At 62.6% G+C, this 14,425-nt stretch overlaps 1 protein-coding gene, 1 long non-coding RNA gene and 1 pseudogene across 3 annotated transcripts in view; 1 reads left to right on the top strand and 2 right to left on the bottom strand.

The window, feature by feature from the left end:
• Nucleotides 1-13,040, bottom strand: part of SSBP4 (single stranded DNA binding protein 4) — a 14,826-nt gene extending 1,786 nt beyond the window's left edge. Inside the window, exons 1-11 of one of the 2 annotated variants that reach the window (XM_040444954.1) lie at nucleotides 12,659-13,040; nucleotides 6,011-6,083; nucleotides 5,591-5,652; nucleotides 5,412-5,496; nucleotides 1,743-1,832; nucleotides 1,192-1,257; nucleotides 892-951; nucleotides 735-804; nucleotides 501-568; nucleotides 348-415; nucleotides 1-38 (exon numbers count right to left, since the gene is read on the bottom strand). The exon at nucleotides 1-38 is cut by the window's left edge and continues 34 nt beyond it. In XM_040444954.1, the coding sequence (XP_040300888.1) occupies nucleotides 1-38; nucleotides 348-415; nucleotides 501-568; nucleotides 735-804; nucleotides 892-951; nucleotides 1,192-1,257; nucleotides 1,743-1,832; nucleotides 5,412-5,496; nucleotides 5,591-5,652; nucleotides 6,011-6,083; nucleotides 12,659-12,717 (739 nt within the window). In that variant the 5' untranslated portion in view covers nucleotides 12,718-13,040. The remainder of the gene's footprint in view (nucleotides 39-347; nucleotides 416-500; nucleotides 569-734; nucleotides 805-891; nucleotides 952-1,191; nucleotides 1,258-1,742; nucleotides 1,833-5,411; nucleotides 5,497-5,590; nucleotides 5,653-6,010; nucleotides 6,084-12,658) is intronic. The other variant, XM_040444955.1, reaches the window with a different exon arrangement.
• LOC121011020 (uncharacterized) lies at nucleotides 3,721-10,232 on the top strand. The gene is made up of 3 exons (XR_005781462.1): nucleotides 3,721-3,906; nucleotides 7,786-7,913; nucleotides 10,127-10,232. It is a non-coding gene; the product is annotated as an uncharacterized LOC121011020 (long non-coding RNA).
• Nucleotides 7,483-12,319, bottom strand: LOC121011018 (U6 snRNA-associated Sm-like protein LSm2; annotated as a pseudogene).
• Nucleotides 13,041-14,425: the final 1,385 nt, after the last annotated feature.

The raw sequence follows: 14,425 nt of genomic DNA, 5'->3' as shown, positions 1-14,425 counted from the left end.
CGCTGGGGCTGGCCCATGGGCCTCGCACTCCAGGGCCCCTAGAAGAGACAGCGGTGGACCCTGGGGTGAGGCCGGGTGGTACACGGCCCCCCACTACGCACTGTCACCCCCCACCCTGCTGCCCCGTGTGCTCCCAAACAGGCCCTCAGCGCAGCAGACGTTGGCTGGGTCAGCCTTCATCCCTCACTGGCCTTTGGGCCTCGGTTTCCCCACCTGACAGCAGAGTAAACGATATCCAGAGCATTAACAATGGCCAGTGCAGATTGAGCCTGCCCCGGCCCACCCAGCCCGTGAAGCTGGGTGATGGCCCACGTGGGCACACTCCAGGGGTTCTCCCAGGGCCTTACATGTTCATGGCGGGCAGGCCCGGGCCGGTGAGAGAGTTGGGTGGGGGCCGCATGCCACCTCCATAGCTCTGGGGAAGCAAAAGGGCTGTGAGTGGCCCAGGTGTGGGGGGAAGGCCCTGAGGCGTACCCCCTCTCCCGGACCCCTGCCCTCACCTGGGGTCCAACGCCGGCCATGCCCCGTGGAGGTGTCACCCTCTGCATCGGGCCCATGCTCGGATGCCCTGAGGTGGGGACAGAAGGAGGGGGGCTCAGGCCGGTAACACCCCCCCGGGTGGACATGGGCTGGATGGGGGTGGTTCTGCACCGTGAGACAGCAGGGAGGAGGCATTCCGAGCCGAGGTCCCGATGAGTGGAGGGGGAGGCAGCAGCTGGAGCTTCCCTACTCACCCTGAGCACGCGGGGAGGGTTCCATGGCGCCAGGGAGGAGGGGCTGGGAGCCGGGGAGGCCCACCGGAGGCTGCGGAGGGGGCGTGGCAGCAGTGAGCGAGGGCACCACCACCCTGGCCCAACTCCTGCCCTCCCCCTCCCCTCATCCCTCTCTCACCTGACTCGGCATCCGCAGGGCGGGCCGGGGGCCCCCTGGGAACCGCGGTGACATGAAGGGCTGGAAGAGGTGGGCCGGGGATCAGCACCTCCCACCGCCCGTTCGCCCCCCCCCACCCCCCCGAAGCTACCCCGTTCCTGCGGCGCCCCGGCCCCCAGCCTGGACAGCCCCCTCTTCCAGGACCAGTCAGCAGACCGCAGCCAGCCAGTGCCCGGCGCGGCGCGTGAGTGCGGTGGGGCCTGGGGCTCGAGTTGCTGGGACGTGCGTGTGGTGAAGGGGCGGGGCGTCACAGGTCCTTACCTGAACGTGAGGCCCCATCATGGGGGCGTTGGGGTTGTGGGGGGGCTGCTGGGAGTCGGGGGGGCCCTAGGAGGACAGAACCAGGTGGGTTGGGAAGAGCGAGGTCCACCGAAGCTTCACTGCTTTCTGTGGCCTTGCTGGGCGTGGCCAGGGAGGGGGGAGGGGGGAGGGAATGCCATGGAGGCGGGAGGGTGGGCCAGTCCTGCACTCCCCCTAAGGCAAGACGGGGTTTGGGGTGAGGGGCTCTACGGAAACAGTCAGGGGCAAGACCCACGGCTCAGAGAGCCATGCTCTAAGGCTCTTAGCAACCTGGCACGCACAGACCAACTGCACAGAGACCCCGCCTGGGACCCAGCTCAAGCGGCCCCTCCCCCGCTGGCTACCCCAAAACCCAGATGCAAAAACCCACGCACTGACCACCCTCCCACCCAATTCCAGCCTGCCAGGGCCTCTCCCCACATGAGACCCCCAACCCCATCAGTGCCCGCACCTGTCACCCTGACATAACCACTCAAGAGTTGCAGAACAGGGGGCACCAGCCCTGGCTGTACCTGGAAGAAGCCGGGTGCCATGGGGCCCGCTGCCATTGCGTCGTTGGGGGCCATGCTCCCCATCACTGGACTAGGGGCCGCTACAGAGCTCTGCAGGGGTGGGGAATACCATGAAAACCAGGTCAGGTCACTTCCTGCTTGAGAGTCCTCTCCTTTCCAAAAGCAGCCCACTCCACTGCACAAGGAACCTGGACCATCTGACCTTCTACCCATGCAGGTGAGGATGTCCGGAGGGTCCTCTAGGTGACGAGCAGCTGCCCCTGTCCCCACCCACGATTAGCAACCCTGACTTGGCCTCCTCCTCAGATGCGCTATGTGGCTCTCAGGATGGGCTTTGCCTCTTTGCTGCACCCAAGACGCTGGAGGTGATCAGGGCCCTGCCAGGCTGAACCCACAGCCCAGGATTCCCAGTTCCTAAGGAGTCAGTCCCAAGCCCGAGGATCTGGGGGTCTGAAAATGCCAACAACCCACGGCTCCAGTGGGCATGTGCCTCATCCATTGGCACAGGCTTGTTCCTTCCATCTGAATCTAACCTCAGACTAGTAGGGGCACAGTCCCCAACTCTAGGCCCATCCTGGTAGGCCGGTGGGGCAGATGAGCTAGACCCCCAGCTCTATCCAAGACACCTAAAAACCAACTGGCAGCTTCAAGATGAACCTCCCTTCCAGAAGGCTCCTCCCTGAAGCTGCTGCATACACCCATCCCCTCCTCCTCCAACAGGGAGGGAAATGAAGAGGAGGACTACTGGGGTGGGGTCTTCAGGCTCCTGACTTCAGATGGAGGAGAGGAGATGACAGGGTGCCAGAGAGGGGAGTTCCCATGTCAGCCAAGGGCGGAGACGCTGGTGGCAGGCCAGAGCTGGCAGGGGGCAGGCTGACAGGCCACTTCCTCTGGTCGGTTCCAAGTCCCAGGCCTGTCTGCCTTTGGGGCCCACAGAGCAGGGAGGAGAAGGGGAAATGGAGGCCTAGTTCACAGGGCAGAGGAGACACATCAAAGGATAGGGAAGGAGGAGGACTCTGCAGGGACTGAGTAGAGAAGAGAGTAGTTCTCTGGGGGCCCCTGGACTCTGGTCTGTCTGGATCATCTGCCCCCACTCCAGGCCTGACAGGACCCAAGAGGAAGGGTCTGGTCTTTGCGGGTCACTGCCGTCCCTGGGGCTAGCACAAGCCATCACACAAGGGATGCTCAGGAATTTGTAGAACTGCAGCCACTTGGGTTCAGAGGAGTTAAGCATTTTGCCCACGGTCACACAGCATTTCCTGCCCTACAGAAGTGGGGAGAGGGCCCCTTGGCTGGGTCAGGGCAGGGCCCCTGGAGACATACCCTTCCGCCTGGGGAATGCAAGCTGCCCCCCTTCCTGTCCCTTCTCAAAGGTCAGCCTCTGAAGGACTCCAGGCCCCAAACTGGGGAGGTATGGGTGGGAGCCTCCCCAGGCCTGTGGTGACTGAAAGCACTCCCAGGGCCCATTGCAAACCTTTTGAAAGCCCAAGAGACCCTAGGAGTGAGGGGGGATAAAGCTTTCAGCCCCCCCCCCAAACCGCCCCCCCCCCCCCCCCTCCACCTCATGCCCTCCCACAGATACAGCCTTACAGCTGAACAGCTATTCTCGAAGGCGCCTGCCTCAGTGGCTGAACAGGGGCACCTCTGAACCTTAGGTCTGTCCACCCCCGCCCCCCCCCCACCTACCCCACAGGGAGGGTGGGAGAGCAGTCCCCCTCCTTTTGAGCCACAACAGGCGCCAGATCATTTCCTGGTCGGGAGGGCGGAGGTGGGGGCAGCTGCTTTCTGGGCTGCGGACCACGAGATGTGGGGGCAGGGAAAAGATGGGGCACCCCTCACCCCCTTGTAGCTTCCCAATTCTAGGCCCAGAAGGGTTAATATGGGGCGGTCCACTCTCCCTGGCGGGTGGCCCAGCTAGACACCCCCCCCCCCCCCACGTCCATCATCCGCCCGGAGACGCCCTGGCCCAACCTGCGTTGCTATGACGACGGGTTGGGCGCGCTAGCGTTTCCTGGAGATGCCGAGGTCGGCAGCAGAGCCGGGAGGGGCGAACTGAGTCCCCACTCGGAGGCCCCCCCCACACACACCGACCACGTAGAGGAGGCAAGCCGGGCGCTAGAGCAGCGGCCGGGCAGGATGTGCGCCCGCAGCAACCCGGGGCCAGGTCGCTACCCACCGCGGGCGGGGTGGGGTGGGGGGGGGGGGTCCCCATCCCCCCACCCACGTCCGCTGTACCCGTGCCATCTCCCCCCACCCCCCACGCCACGCGCGCTCCGCTGCCATGGTAACCGGCGCGCTCCCGGGAAGCGCGTACCCCTCCGTGTGAAGAACCAAGCACTCCGCCCCCCTTGCCCTCCCTGGAGGCGCCCAGAGAGGCCGCTGGAGTCGCGGGCAGAGGCAAAGCCGGGGCGGAGAGGGAAGGGGGGCTGAGCAGGCCGGGAGGGGGCGCCCTCAAGGAGTCAGGCACGCACACAACTCGAGACACCCCTGGAGCCCCAGTGCTGGCAGGAGAGGGACAGGGGGGCAGCACACGAGCAGTGGGACCCAATAGGGACCAGCAGTATGACCCCAGCTCCCAAGCACAGCGTAAGGCGCGTGAGGAGCGTCTTCAGGGACAAGAGGAAGCCTTCCCCCTCTGGGGATGCACTCCCGCCCTACGAAGGCCTGCACTGGGCAGGGGAGGGGATGCGTTATGCGGGGAGGCGGTGCACAACCTTGACCAATTGCAGAGCGAGATGGGGACCGCCACGCCCTGGGAGGCCCGAGGGGGCACAGCGGGGAGGATTGCTCAGGATGCGAGGACGGCTGTCGGGAGTGTGGGCGCACAACGGGGAGGGGGTGGGAGGGGGGAACTCGCCTAGAGCTGCCCGCCCCTGGACGCCAGTTGCGCTGCTGCTTCCCCCTTGAGTGGGCCCGGAGCCCCCAAGCCTTTCCTGGCCAGCCAGAGACCTCTCGGAGAAGCCGGGTGGCCAAGGCCCACACCCAAGGCCAAGAAGATAAAGGCAGGGGCTGCCATCTGCCCATGACAAAATGCCACCAGCCCTTTCATGTCATGCCCTTTCCTCTTCAGACAGGCCTCTGACCCTCACTCAACCCAGAAGGAAACTGAGGCCAAAGAGGTGGAGTCAACAGCCTCAGCCACCAAGCAAAGTTAGGAAGTGTGCCCACTGCTGGGCCTCTGCTGCTCAAGGGTGCACCTGCCAGTTAGCCAACCCCCACCCCCACTCCCGCCTGCACTCAGAAAGGCTGGGGCGGGAGGGGACATGCAGTAGTGGCCCCAACCCTGTCCCCCGCCACACATGTAGACACACACACACAAACTACACATACACAGCTAGGCAGATGGGGAGGCAGGAGCTCCTGGCTCCACGGGGGATTCAGATGATGGAGAAGAGAGGCGGGGCCCGCCTCAGGAAGGTATGGGGGGGCTGTGGGGGCCCTCAGGAGCTGAGCGCAGTGGAAGGACCTCCCCCATCTTGTGAGTATCCCTATACTGAGTAGAGGGAATAGGGACTCCCCAGAAGTGGCCAGATCCCAGATCAATCCCCACAGCCAGACCCACTTGGGCACCCAAGCCAGCGTCAGGCCATACAGGACCCCAAGGCCACAGGCCCAGAAACCTGCCCATGCCCACGAGCCCTGGTCCCAGTCCCCGGGGCAGGGACTCACGTAGTCCTGGAAGGCCTTGGCCTCATTTGAGTGCTCACACGCCTCTCTGCGGTCAGGTGCTGCACAGTACAAGTCCCAGAACACGCTGTGGGCGGCAGGGGGGGGGGGGGACGATGGTTTCCCCACACGTCCCCACCCAGCCCCCCTCCGTGGCCCACCCTGGCCAGCCTCACACGCACCACCACCAGGAATGCAGGAACCCTGGGGGCTCCCCCAGCGTAATGTTCTTCTCCCATCGGATCTGCAGGGGGAAGGCAAGACAGTGAGAGGGCCCTGCCTGACCCCTTCCAACCTGGGGCAGCCCTAGCCCAGCCTGGTCCCTGGGGAATGCTGGGGCAGGGGACCAGCAGCCCAGAGCAAGGGAGCTGGGAGGGGGGCAACTACGTGAGGGGCAGATAAGTGGGCACAGATCGTCAGATGGCCAGGCAGATGCCTGGACACCAGTCCACGGGCCCTGATCCACCCCAGCCCTCAGTTCCCAGGGCCAGCAGAGGGGCACCCCAACCCATCTGGAAAGGAGATGGAGAGGACCCCAGGGTATGGGTGGTAAGGAAGGGCCCAGCTTAGGGGGGGATCTCTGCCTGGCCAGGCTGGCTTACCTCGGACAGAAAGGTCTGGGCTGACTTCTGGGCACCAACGTGCAACAGGTACTCGTATACATAGAGTGCCAACCTGCAGGCAGGCAGAGGGGAGGCTGGCTCAGGCCTGGGGCGAGCCCCACAGTCCCAAGGATCCCTGAGAGAGGCCCTCAGTGAGCCCCTCATGACGCCACTCCCGGCCTCACTCGCTGCCCCCTACTGGTTCCCCAATCACCCACATCTCCCCCACCCTGACAGGTGATGACTTCAGTTGCTCAGACCAGCCAACTCCTACATATCCATCAATACCCAGCCTGCAGGCCCTTCTTCTAGGCAACGCTCTCAGCAGTCCATAACCCCCCACTTGCAAACCAAACTCTGCTCTGTTAAACACCAAGTCCTGGCCCCATCCTGCCAATGCTGAGACCCCAGAACAGCCTTGGTCCCAGGGAGGTTTTGTGCCCAGGAGAAAGGGCTCCCGGATGTCACTCCAGCCTATGCCCTGGGTAGGGTCTCCCAGCCAGTACCCTAGGCCATGTGGCCAGGGCCCAGCACCTAATTCCCTCCCAGCCTTGCCTGCTAGGGGCCCTCTTCCAGGTGTCCCTGGACCCCCGTTCTCTTTCTCAGGATCAGCGCCCATCCACCAGTGGTGGCCATGACCCATCTATACCAGCCCTCCAGGGAGATTCTGGAGAAGTGAGGGTAGCGAGGGGCAGTGGGGCCAGCAGTGCCACCTGGCTGCCACGGCACCTTGTCGAAACACAGTGCCGGGTAACCTTAGACACACCAATCTGGCCACTGCCCACCCCAAGAACAGGCCACCTTCCATCCGGCAGTGTCCTCCACGGACCACATAGGAAGGCCGGACCTTCCACGCCACCTTCCAAGCCTCTCCATCCTCAGCCTCCACGCCCCCTCATCAGTCCTCCACACCAGCAAGCAGAGAAACAACTTCCTGGCCCCTGGGGCCACCCATTTCCCAACCATCCACTCCACGGTGACTGGCCCCTCCCAGTGCTCCCAGGGACCTTACTGCCCGTCCAGGTCCCATGTGGGCTGGGGGGTATAGGGTCCAGATCCAAGACTGGGGACTCCTCAAGGGCTGGCCTGAGCTGGAAGGCCTTCTAGAACGCCTCCCCACTCGGCTGGCCGCCCTTCCCTGGCTGAGGGCCCCATCCTAAAATAACCCTGCTTTGTCTCATGTTCCTGCTCTCTCCCCACCTTCCCAGCCAGGCTTCTTGATCCTCACATACCCGCCCCCCATCAGATCACTCCCCCTTCCTCAGACCTCACAGAGGCAGTTCTGGCCATTCTGTCCTGGCCCCCAGTCCCTGCCCCACCCCATGGGTTCTGTCCTTGGCCTGGATCCTCTTCCTTCATCCAGCACCTCCCTGTGCAATGAACGCAACAGACACCTGTACCTCTGCAAGCTACCTGCTCGTGGGCAGACAGGGACGCAACAATACAAAGGAGACGCTAAGTTATATGGTGGGCCGGAAGGTTGTGCGTGCTAGGGAAGGGCAAAAGGGGGACGTTAAGGGGTTGGGGTGGGCAGCTGTCCCAGGGTGAGGTGGGCCGCTGGCTCACACCACACCAAATGAGCTGACAGCCACCTACAGGGACAGGGCATAGAGGGCTAGAGTTCACGGTGCTCACGCAACTCCAAGCGTGGGTTTTCCTCAAGACTGGCTGCGGATTCCCCCACATCATCGCACCCCTCTCAGCCTTCCTGGCCCCATGGCCCCATGGCCAGGTTTACCTGTCCAATTCACTCCTGTGACTCTTCCTTTCTGGAGGCTTCCTGAGCCTTCAAGGGGCCTGCATCTGCCAGCCCTGTGTCCATTAGTGAAGGAACGAATGTGAAAAGCCAATGGCCTGAAGCAGAGCCAACCAGCGCAGGCCTACCAGCTACCCCACCTTCCAGGTAAGGAGAGGCTGAGAGAGGTCTGGTCAGTCCCTCACCCATTTCGGGGGTTGCTGCAAGGAGCAGGAAAGTCTGGGGTGAGACATCCAGAGACAAGGAAGCAAAATGAGGTGGGGGAATCCAGGTAGATGGGGTAAGGGTAGGGGTAGTGGGGGGCTGCGGTCTTGCCCTGGGGGAATTCTAGCTCAGTAAGCCCCCTGAAGAAATACCCTTGGCTCCCACCACATCCACCAAGGGGTCTACACTGCCAGCCATTGGGTCCTCCTATACCTCCCTTTGCCCTTGACTGTTCAGCAGTGACATGTGACCCAGAATGCAGGTTCAGGAGCCCGCCTCTGCCTGCCCCCCAGGCCCCTGTGATCTGGCTTGGGTGGTCTGGCCTTGACTCACAAAGGTACAAGGGTGCACACACGTGCACGAATAACATCCACCCAACCACAGCCCTGAGATCGCTGCACTTACTGAATTTAGGGGGAAAAGACTTGAGGAAAAAGCTCTCTCTCCTGATTTGGAGCCTTCTTCCTGCCTCCTCTAGCACACGCTTGGCCCAGGCCACTAGCATCTCTTACCTGGATTTCGACAGCCCCCCCCCCCCCCCCGCCCCCTTCCAGGGGCTGCACTCTCCCCAGCCCCTAGTGTCTACACACACACATCCCGTAACACTCCCCCTTCACTGCCCCAACACACATACACTGGCCATCCTCCACCTCAGGGCCTTTACCCAGGGTGTTCACCCACCTCCAACGCTTCCACCTAGAGACCGGTGTAGCTCAAATGTCACCCGTCACAGTCTTTCCTATCACACCTAACACCACCTGCCCCATCCGCTGCCCCCCCCCCCCCATCACCTTATTTATCCCCTTCTGACACATAGGTCTCTGCTCTCTGCCTGCAACTCCTTCTGGAATGTAGCTTCGGAGGGGGCCGGGGGTGGAGGCAGGGACTTGCTCTCTTTCACTCGCTACTGAACTTAAAACAGAGCCCAGCGCATCTTGGGCCCCCAGCTACCCCAAAGGAATGAACAAACCAACACCAGGACTCCCTGTGACTTCGGGGGGGGGGGGAATTAACACAAGTAGTCTGGTAAGCACCCATACAAGTTGGCTGAGTATTTCGATGTTAAGGATTTGGGTGGGGCTTTATCCCCAAAGCAGAGAAACCAGGCAGAGTTTTCAGTTTTTGCAGATTTCTCTTACATGTTGGTACTTTAATTTTTACTACGATGGAGTCTGAGGGAAGAATTGTGAGCTGTTTTGTTTTGGGTGAGAAGTGTTTTTGTTGTTGTTGCTTGTGTGTGCATCGTAAGTTTATTGCCGATACGGGAGAGAGATTCCTTCCATCCCCAAAACGAAACACATGGGCGCCCCGGAGAAATCTAGGAGATTCTTCCCACTCCAGGGAAGGAGTGAGAAGGACGGATGCTGGGGACAAGGCAGGCTTTGCAGTTCCTCAGCCTCCTTATCCTCCCCTCAACAGAGGAGAGCTGCTCCCCACTATTATTTCCTCTCATCCACTCATCCCTGAAGTAATTAAAAAAAAAAAAAAAAAAAAGGCTCCACTATTAAAAAAAAAAAAAGACAAAAAACCCTCAAGTATGGGAGCCAGGGGTCCCGGCTGGGACTTGAGGTTAAAGGTCACCAGTAGAAGAGGGACAGCGAGGGGAGGAGGAACCACCACTGTTTCTGCTGCAGGGCCTCCTTCCTTGCCGCGTCCTGTGGCCGCTGCGGCGGCCTCATCTGCCGGCAACCGCACAGAGCGGACCACCGAGCCCCGGATGGAGCAGTCCTTCACTGATAACGTGTGAGGCTATTTCTCAGGGTCTGTGACACTGACGTCAGTTAGTCTGATGTTGAGATACCGATCCACACGCTGGAGGGCTCCACAGATGCTCAGGTCATTCTTGAGTTCCACGACCACATCCTTGCCCACGAGGGACTTGAAAAAGGAGTGGAAGAGCAAGGTGGTCCAGCCACTGCCGGAGGGAAAGTGAGGGCCGGAACCTCCAGCCTGGGGCCTGACGGCGCGCATGTTGGCGGCGGGGGACGGGGGGTGTGAAAATTTTTGAAGCCTGGACATGGGCTATGTTGTTCAGGGCCCTTCAGAGACCCCAAGCAGGGCTTCTAGTTTGACGGTCACTGACCAAGCCCTGGGCTCGGTCATGGGGAAGGGCCTGGGCTCTGGATCCAAATCCTGGCATCCCCACCCCTAACCAGGTTGGCAAATGACCTGCAGAATGACTGCACTCAGGGGGGCGCTTCTGCGGTAAGAGGGCAGGTGGATGGAAGGAGCGAGTGACCTAGAGGATCTGGCGTGCCAGACCCCAAGTATTCATAGGAAGAAATGCACACGGTGACCTAATAGGATGTTAGAGCCCCACAGGCTACAATGTGGCACCACCACCGTAATCAAGAATTATGGTAGGTAAACGGATGCTCCCCGCATGGTGTCCTCCTCCCCCTTAAAGCCCCTGGACTTGCTGCTGGGGGCTGGGAGATGCCCTCTACCCAGGGGCTTGTATCACTCAACAAAGGGACTCTCCAAGCCACACACTTCCTCCCTCCCCACGGCTGCCTTCAAGGCCAGGCCTTCAGGCATCTCTTGCCAGGGTGGTGACCACCCTCCTCACCATCCGCCTGGCACAGCCTCCACACTTGCCCCTCACAGCCCTTCTCCCACACGGTGGCCAGAGTGACGACGCCCACTCACAAATTCCACCTCTGTCTTCCTCCTCCTCCTGTTCCCTCCCAGACACTACCTCTTCTCAAGTCCTTCCTTGGAGGCTCCCCTGTGTCCAGCGGCTCTGCTTAGCCTCCAAGACTCAGTTCAGGGGCTCCTTTCTTAAGGACCTCTTACTCATCTGCTCTCCAAACAAGGATGCCCACAGCCATACTTGGAAGCCCAGCAAGAAACAGAGCAAACGCCAAGGTGATTCCCGCACCTGCTGAGCTAAGGAACAAACTTCACCTGTGGTCATGTGCCCGGTCTCAAAACCCACCCCAGGAGAAAAAAAAACACAAGGAACCCAGTGACACCAACCATGGTTGTCGTTTATGGAATGATTTAAACCAACCTAGCAGGGCTTCACAATGGCAGAGCCTCTGGAGCCACAGGAGGAGGGATACAAAGGGGACAAAGGGGCCTGCAGCTACCTCCGTACTCTTATTTAAAAAGCCCTAAATCCAATGACCAAATGCAAGTGCTAGTTAGTTCTGGGTGGTAGGTGCCCTCCAGGCTGCCCTGTAGGTTGGGAGTGTTTATTATTGGACGCACCCAGCAGGTATTCAGTCCTTTCTGGGGCAGGCTGTCCCAGACCCAGTGTTGAGATGGGGAGCCAGAGGCGGGCCCAGGACAGGGACCTGAGAGGGAAGAAGGGCAGGAGGAGGCAGGAGGGTGAGCAGGGAGAAAAACATAGTGCCAGGGGCTGAGGACCTGAGCAGTGTAACCCCCCCCCCCCCACACACACACCCCATTTCACAGAGGAGGAAACCGAGGCCCAGACACAGGAAGTGGCTGGGCTGGTGGCTGCCTGCGTGGGGTGCTCCACCTGCAGCCTTTCACCAGTCCTTGTAGTCCTTGTGAGAATCCTACAAGGCCGGTCGTCCTTATTTCAGAAAGGAAGGCTCAGCAACAACCAGCCGGCTTCCCGGGTGCGGTGCCGCCCTCCCCCCTTCCGAGAGCTCTCGCTCTCTCTCTCGTGCCCCAGACGCTGAGACCTCAGCAGATCGCTTCCTCCCCAGGGCCCCCGCAGCCCTACGGATGAAAGAGGGGGTGCGACCATCTGGTGTTTTCCAAACTTTCTTTAGCAGCAGAACCCGATCTCCAAACCAACGCTTACATGGGAGCCCCTACAAGAAACGGACGAACGCAGGGCAGCTCTGGGCACCAAGGGGCCTGGAGAATAGGCACGATGGCACCTTTAGCCTCCGCATGAGGGGTTTTTGTAGATCCCAGTGTTCCCCCCCCACACACACACTGGGAGCCGTGTGGCCTCCCCAGGGGATCCACCCAGCTGCCCACGCGGGGCTGGGGCCAGCACCCCTCAGGCCCTCTCCTCTCTCAAGCTCTTCCTGAGGTGCAGGGGTTCCCCCCTCCCCGACTGAGGTCAGTCTCGTCGGCCGCCGCGGAAACTTCCCTGCAGAATGTGGGAGAAGAGCTCGGCTCGCGACCTCGCGCGCACGCAGGTCTCGACTGTTGGCGGTCTCGCGACCTTCGAGTCCGGCTCGGATCTGTCGCGTCCCTTCGAATCCTGCGCCCTCAAGTCTGGGGCCACGTCGCGACCCCTCGCGCCACTCGGGTCGCTCAAGCCCTCGGGTTTCACGCGCCCCCCTCAAATCTCGCGAACCTCGGGTCCCCAGCACCCCTTCAGCCCTCCCGACCTCTGGGATCTCGCGCACCCCCTCCAGCCACACGACCCCTTGCGTCCCTCGCGCCGCCCGAGTCCCACGCGCCCGTCAAATCTCGCGAACCCCGCAGCTCCCCACGCCCCTTAGATCTAGCGCACTCCCACGAATCTCGCGGCCCCGCGCGCCCCTCGGGTCTCGCGCGCCCCCCTCAAATCTCGCGCCCCTCGGGTCTCGCGCGCCCCCGCAAATCTCGCGACCCCTTCGAGCCGCGCTGGGGCCCCGCACGCCCTGCCCCCGCGCCCACGTGCCCCGCGCGGTGCCCGCCGGCATTGGGGCCCACGGAAGCCTGCGCGGCGGCCGAGTCCCGCCCCCGGCGCCCACGGCCCCGGCCCACCGACTCACTTCTCGCGGGCCTGGCTGTCGGAGGGCACGGCCGAGCCCTTGCCCCCCTTGGCGTACATGCTGCTCCGAGCCGCCGCCGCCGCCGCCGCCGCCGCCTCCGGGGCCCACACCTGTCAGGCGGCACCGCGGGCCGCGCTAGCGGTCGCCATAGCTACCCCGCGCCCTGGGCCTCACAGCCCCGAGCCCCGCGCGGGCACCGCGGGCATCGTCCGCGCGGGGGAGCTCCAGACGGCCAAGGCGGCGGTGGCGGCGGCGGCGGCAGCTCCAGCTTCAGCTCCAGCCACGGGTTTTATTTTCTTCCTCTCTTCCCTCAGCGCGGGCTGTTCCGGGAAGCGCGCGCCCCCTCCTCCCGCCGCGCGCGCCCCCGCCCGCCGCCTCCCTGCCGCCCGCGGGCGCCGCTCTTAAAGGGGCGATGGCGGGCGCGCGGATGGGTCCCGCTGTGGGGACCGTGGGCCGGGCGCGCACGCGCAGTGCCCAACGCAGTGGGGTGGCGGGGGGGGGGGGGGAGCGCGGGGACACACACGCAGGCACGGGTGGGGGCGGCCACCTGGGGACACACAGCAGGATACAGTTGATCACGGCTCCACAGACGGTCTACAAACAGGACCAGCCACCCAAATTGTACACCCAGGAGCACAGCCACACACAGGACCCTACACACACAAATCCACAGAGCTACTGGAACGACGAGTGAGAGTTCCCTAAAGCGACAGGCCGTCACGCTGGGTGTCCTCCCCACAGACATGTCCCCCCACATCCTGAGAGGAACCCGCCACACGTACAGTTCACCCAGGGACACCCCGTCCCACACACGGTAGTATACACAGTGGCCACCAGGACAGCAAAGCACACAGGCCACTGCTCACAGGGACGCACAGGCACACGTCGGCTCCGTTGTGCTACAGCTCCCAACGGGCCGTGGAAAAAACGCGGCTGCTTGTCGGAACTCCTACCCAGGGCTCCACACGTAGCCCTGGGGTCTCACAGTGCCACAGACGACAGCGTCACACGGTCCCGGGGCCTGTGGCCACTCACAGACACACGACGCAGACACATGCAACCCGAAGACCACCACACAGCGCCGCCCCGTAGCCACACCCCGTGTCAATAGCAGTTGCTGGGTGATTGTCGCCTGGGTCATTCCTGCGGCTGCTGCTCAGCCTGGGTATCGGCCGGCTGTAAACGGGGCGCATCCCACTTTTCATTGTCTCCTCTGCAGGAGTCAGGACTGCAGGCGGGGGGGGGGCGGGGGGGCACCCCATTCCCCCTCCAGGGGCCCTTCTCCTCCCTCCAGAGGGTGTGAGATGGGGGCAGACACCGAAGTAAGGACAAGGGTGCCTGCGAGGGGTGGAGGCCTGTGCGCGGGACCTGCTTGCGCCCCGGGGAGGGAGGCAGTCCGGTTGTGTCTCCAGGTCTGGATGTTTCTGTGAATGTCCGCCATAGGGGTTCCCCCCCCCCCCCCCCCCCCCCGCACGACTGCGAGCGTGTGTGTCTGTGTCTGGGTGTGAACCCGCAGTTCCTGTGTGAGTGCACATGTGCATCATGCCTGGAGTTTGGTAGGTATCCAGGGAAAGGCTGCTGTCTGGTCAACTGGCCCTGGCTCTGCAGCAGCGGTTGTGTGTCCTTAGCGGTTGTGTGAGGCCGAGTGACGCCCTTAGGCTGTGTGCACAAGTGTGTGTGTTTGCGTGTGCCTCCGCGCGGAGGTTGATTACTGGCTCCCCGGGACCTGTGTTGTGTGGTTGTGTGCTCAGGCTTCCTGCGTCGTGT

This window comes from Herpailurus yagouaroundi, unplaced genomic scaffold (assembly GCF_014898765.1).
Source record: "Herpailurus yagouaroundi ecotype Mexico unplaced genomic scaffold, PumYag 193, whole genome shotgun sequence".
NCBI classification, from domain to species: Eukaryota; Metazoa; Chordata; class Mammalia; order Carnivora; family Felidae; genus Herpailurus; species Herpailurus yagouaroundi.
Note: the sequence above shows the minus strand (reverse complement) of the source record. Positions and strands in the feature narration are given on the sequence as shown.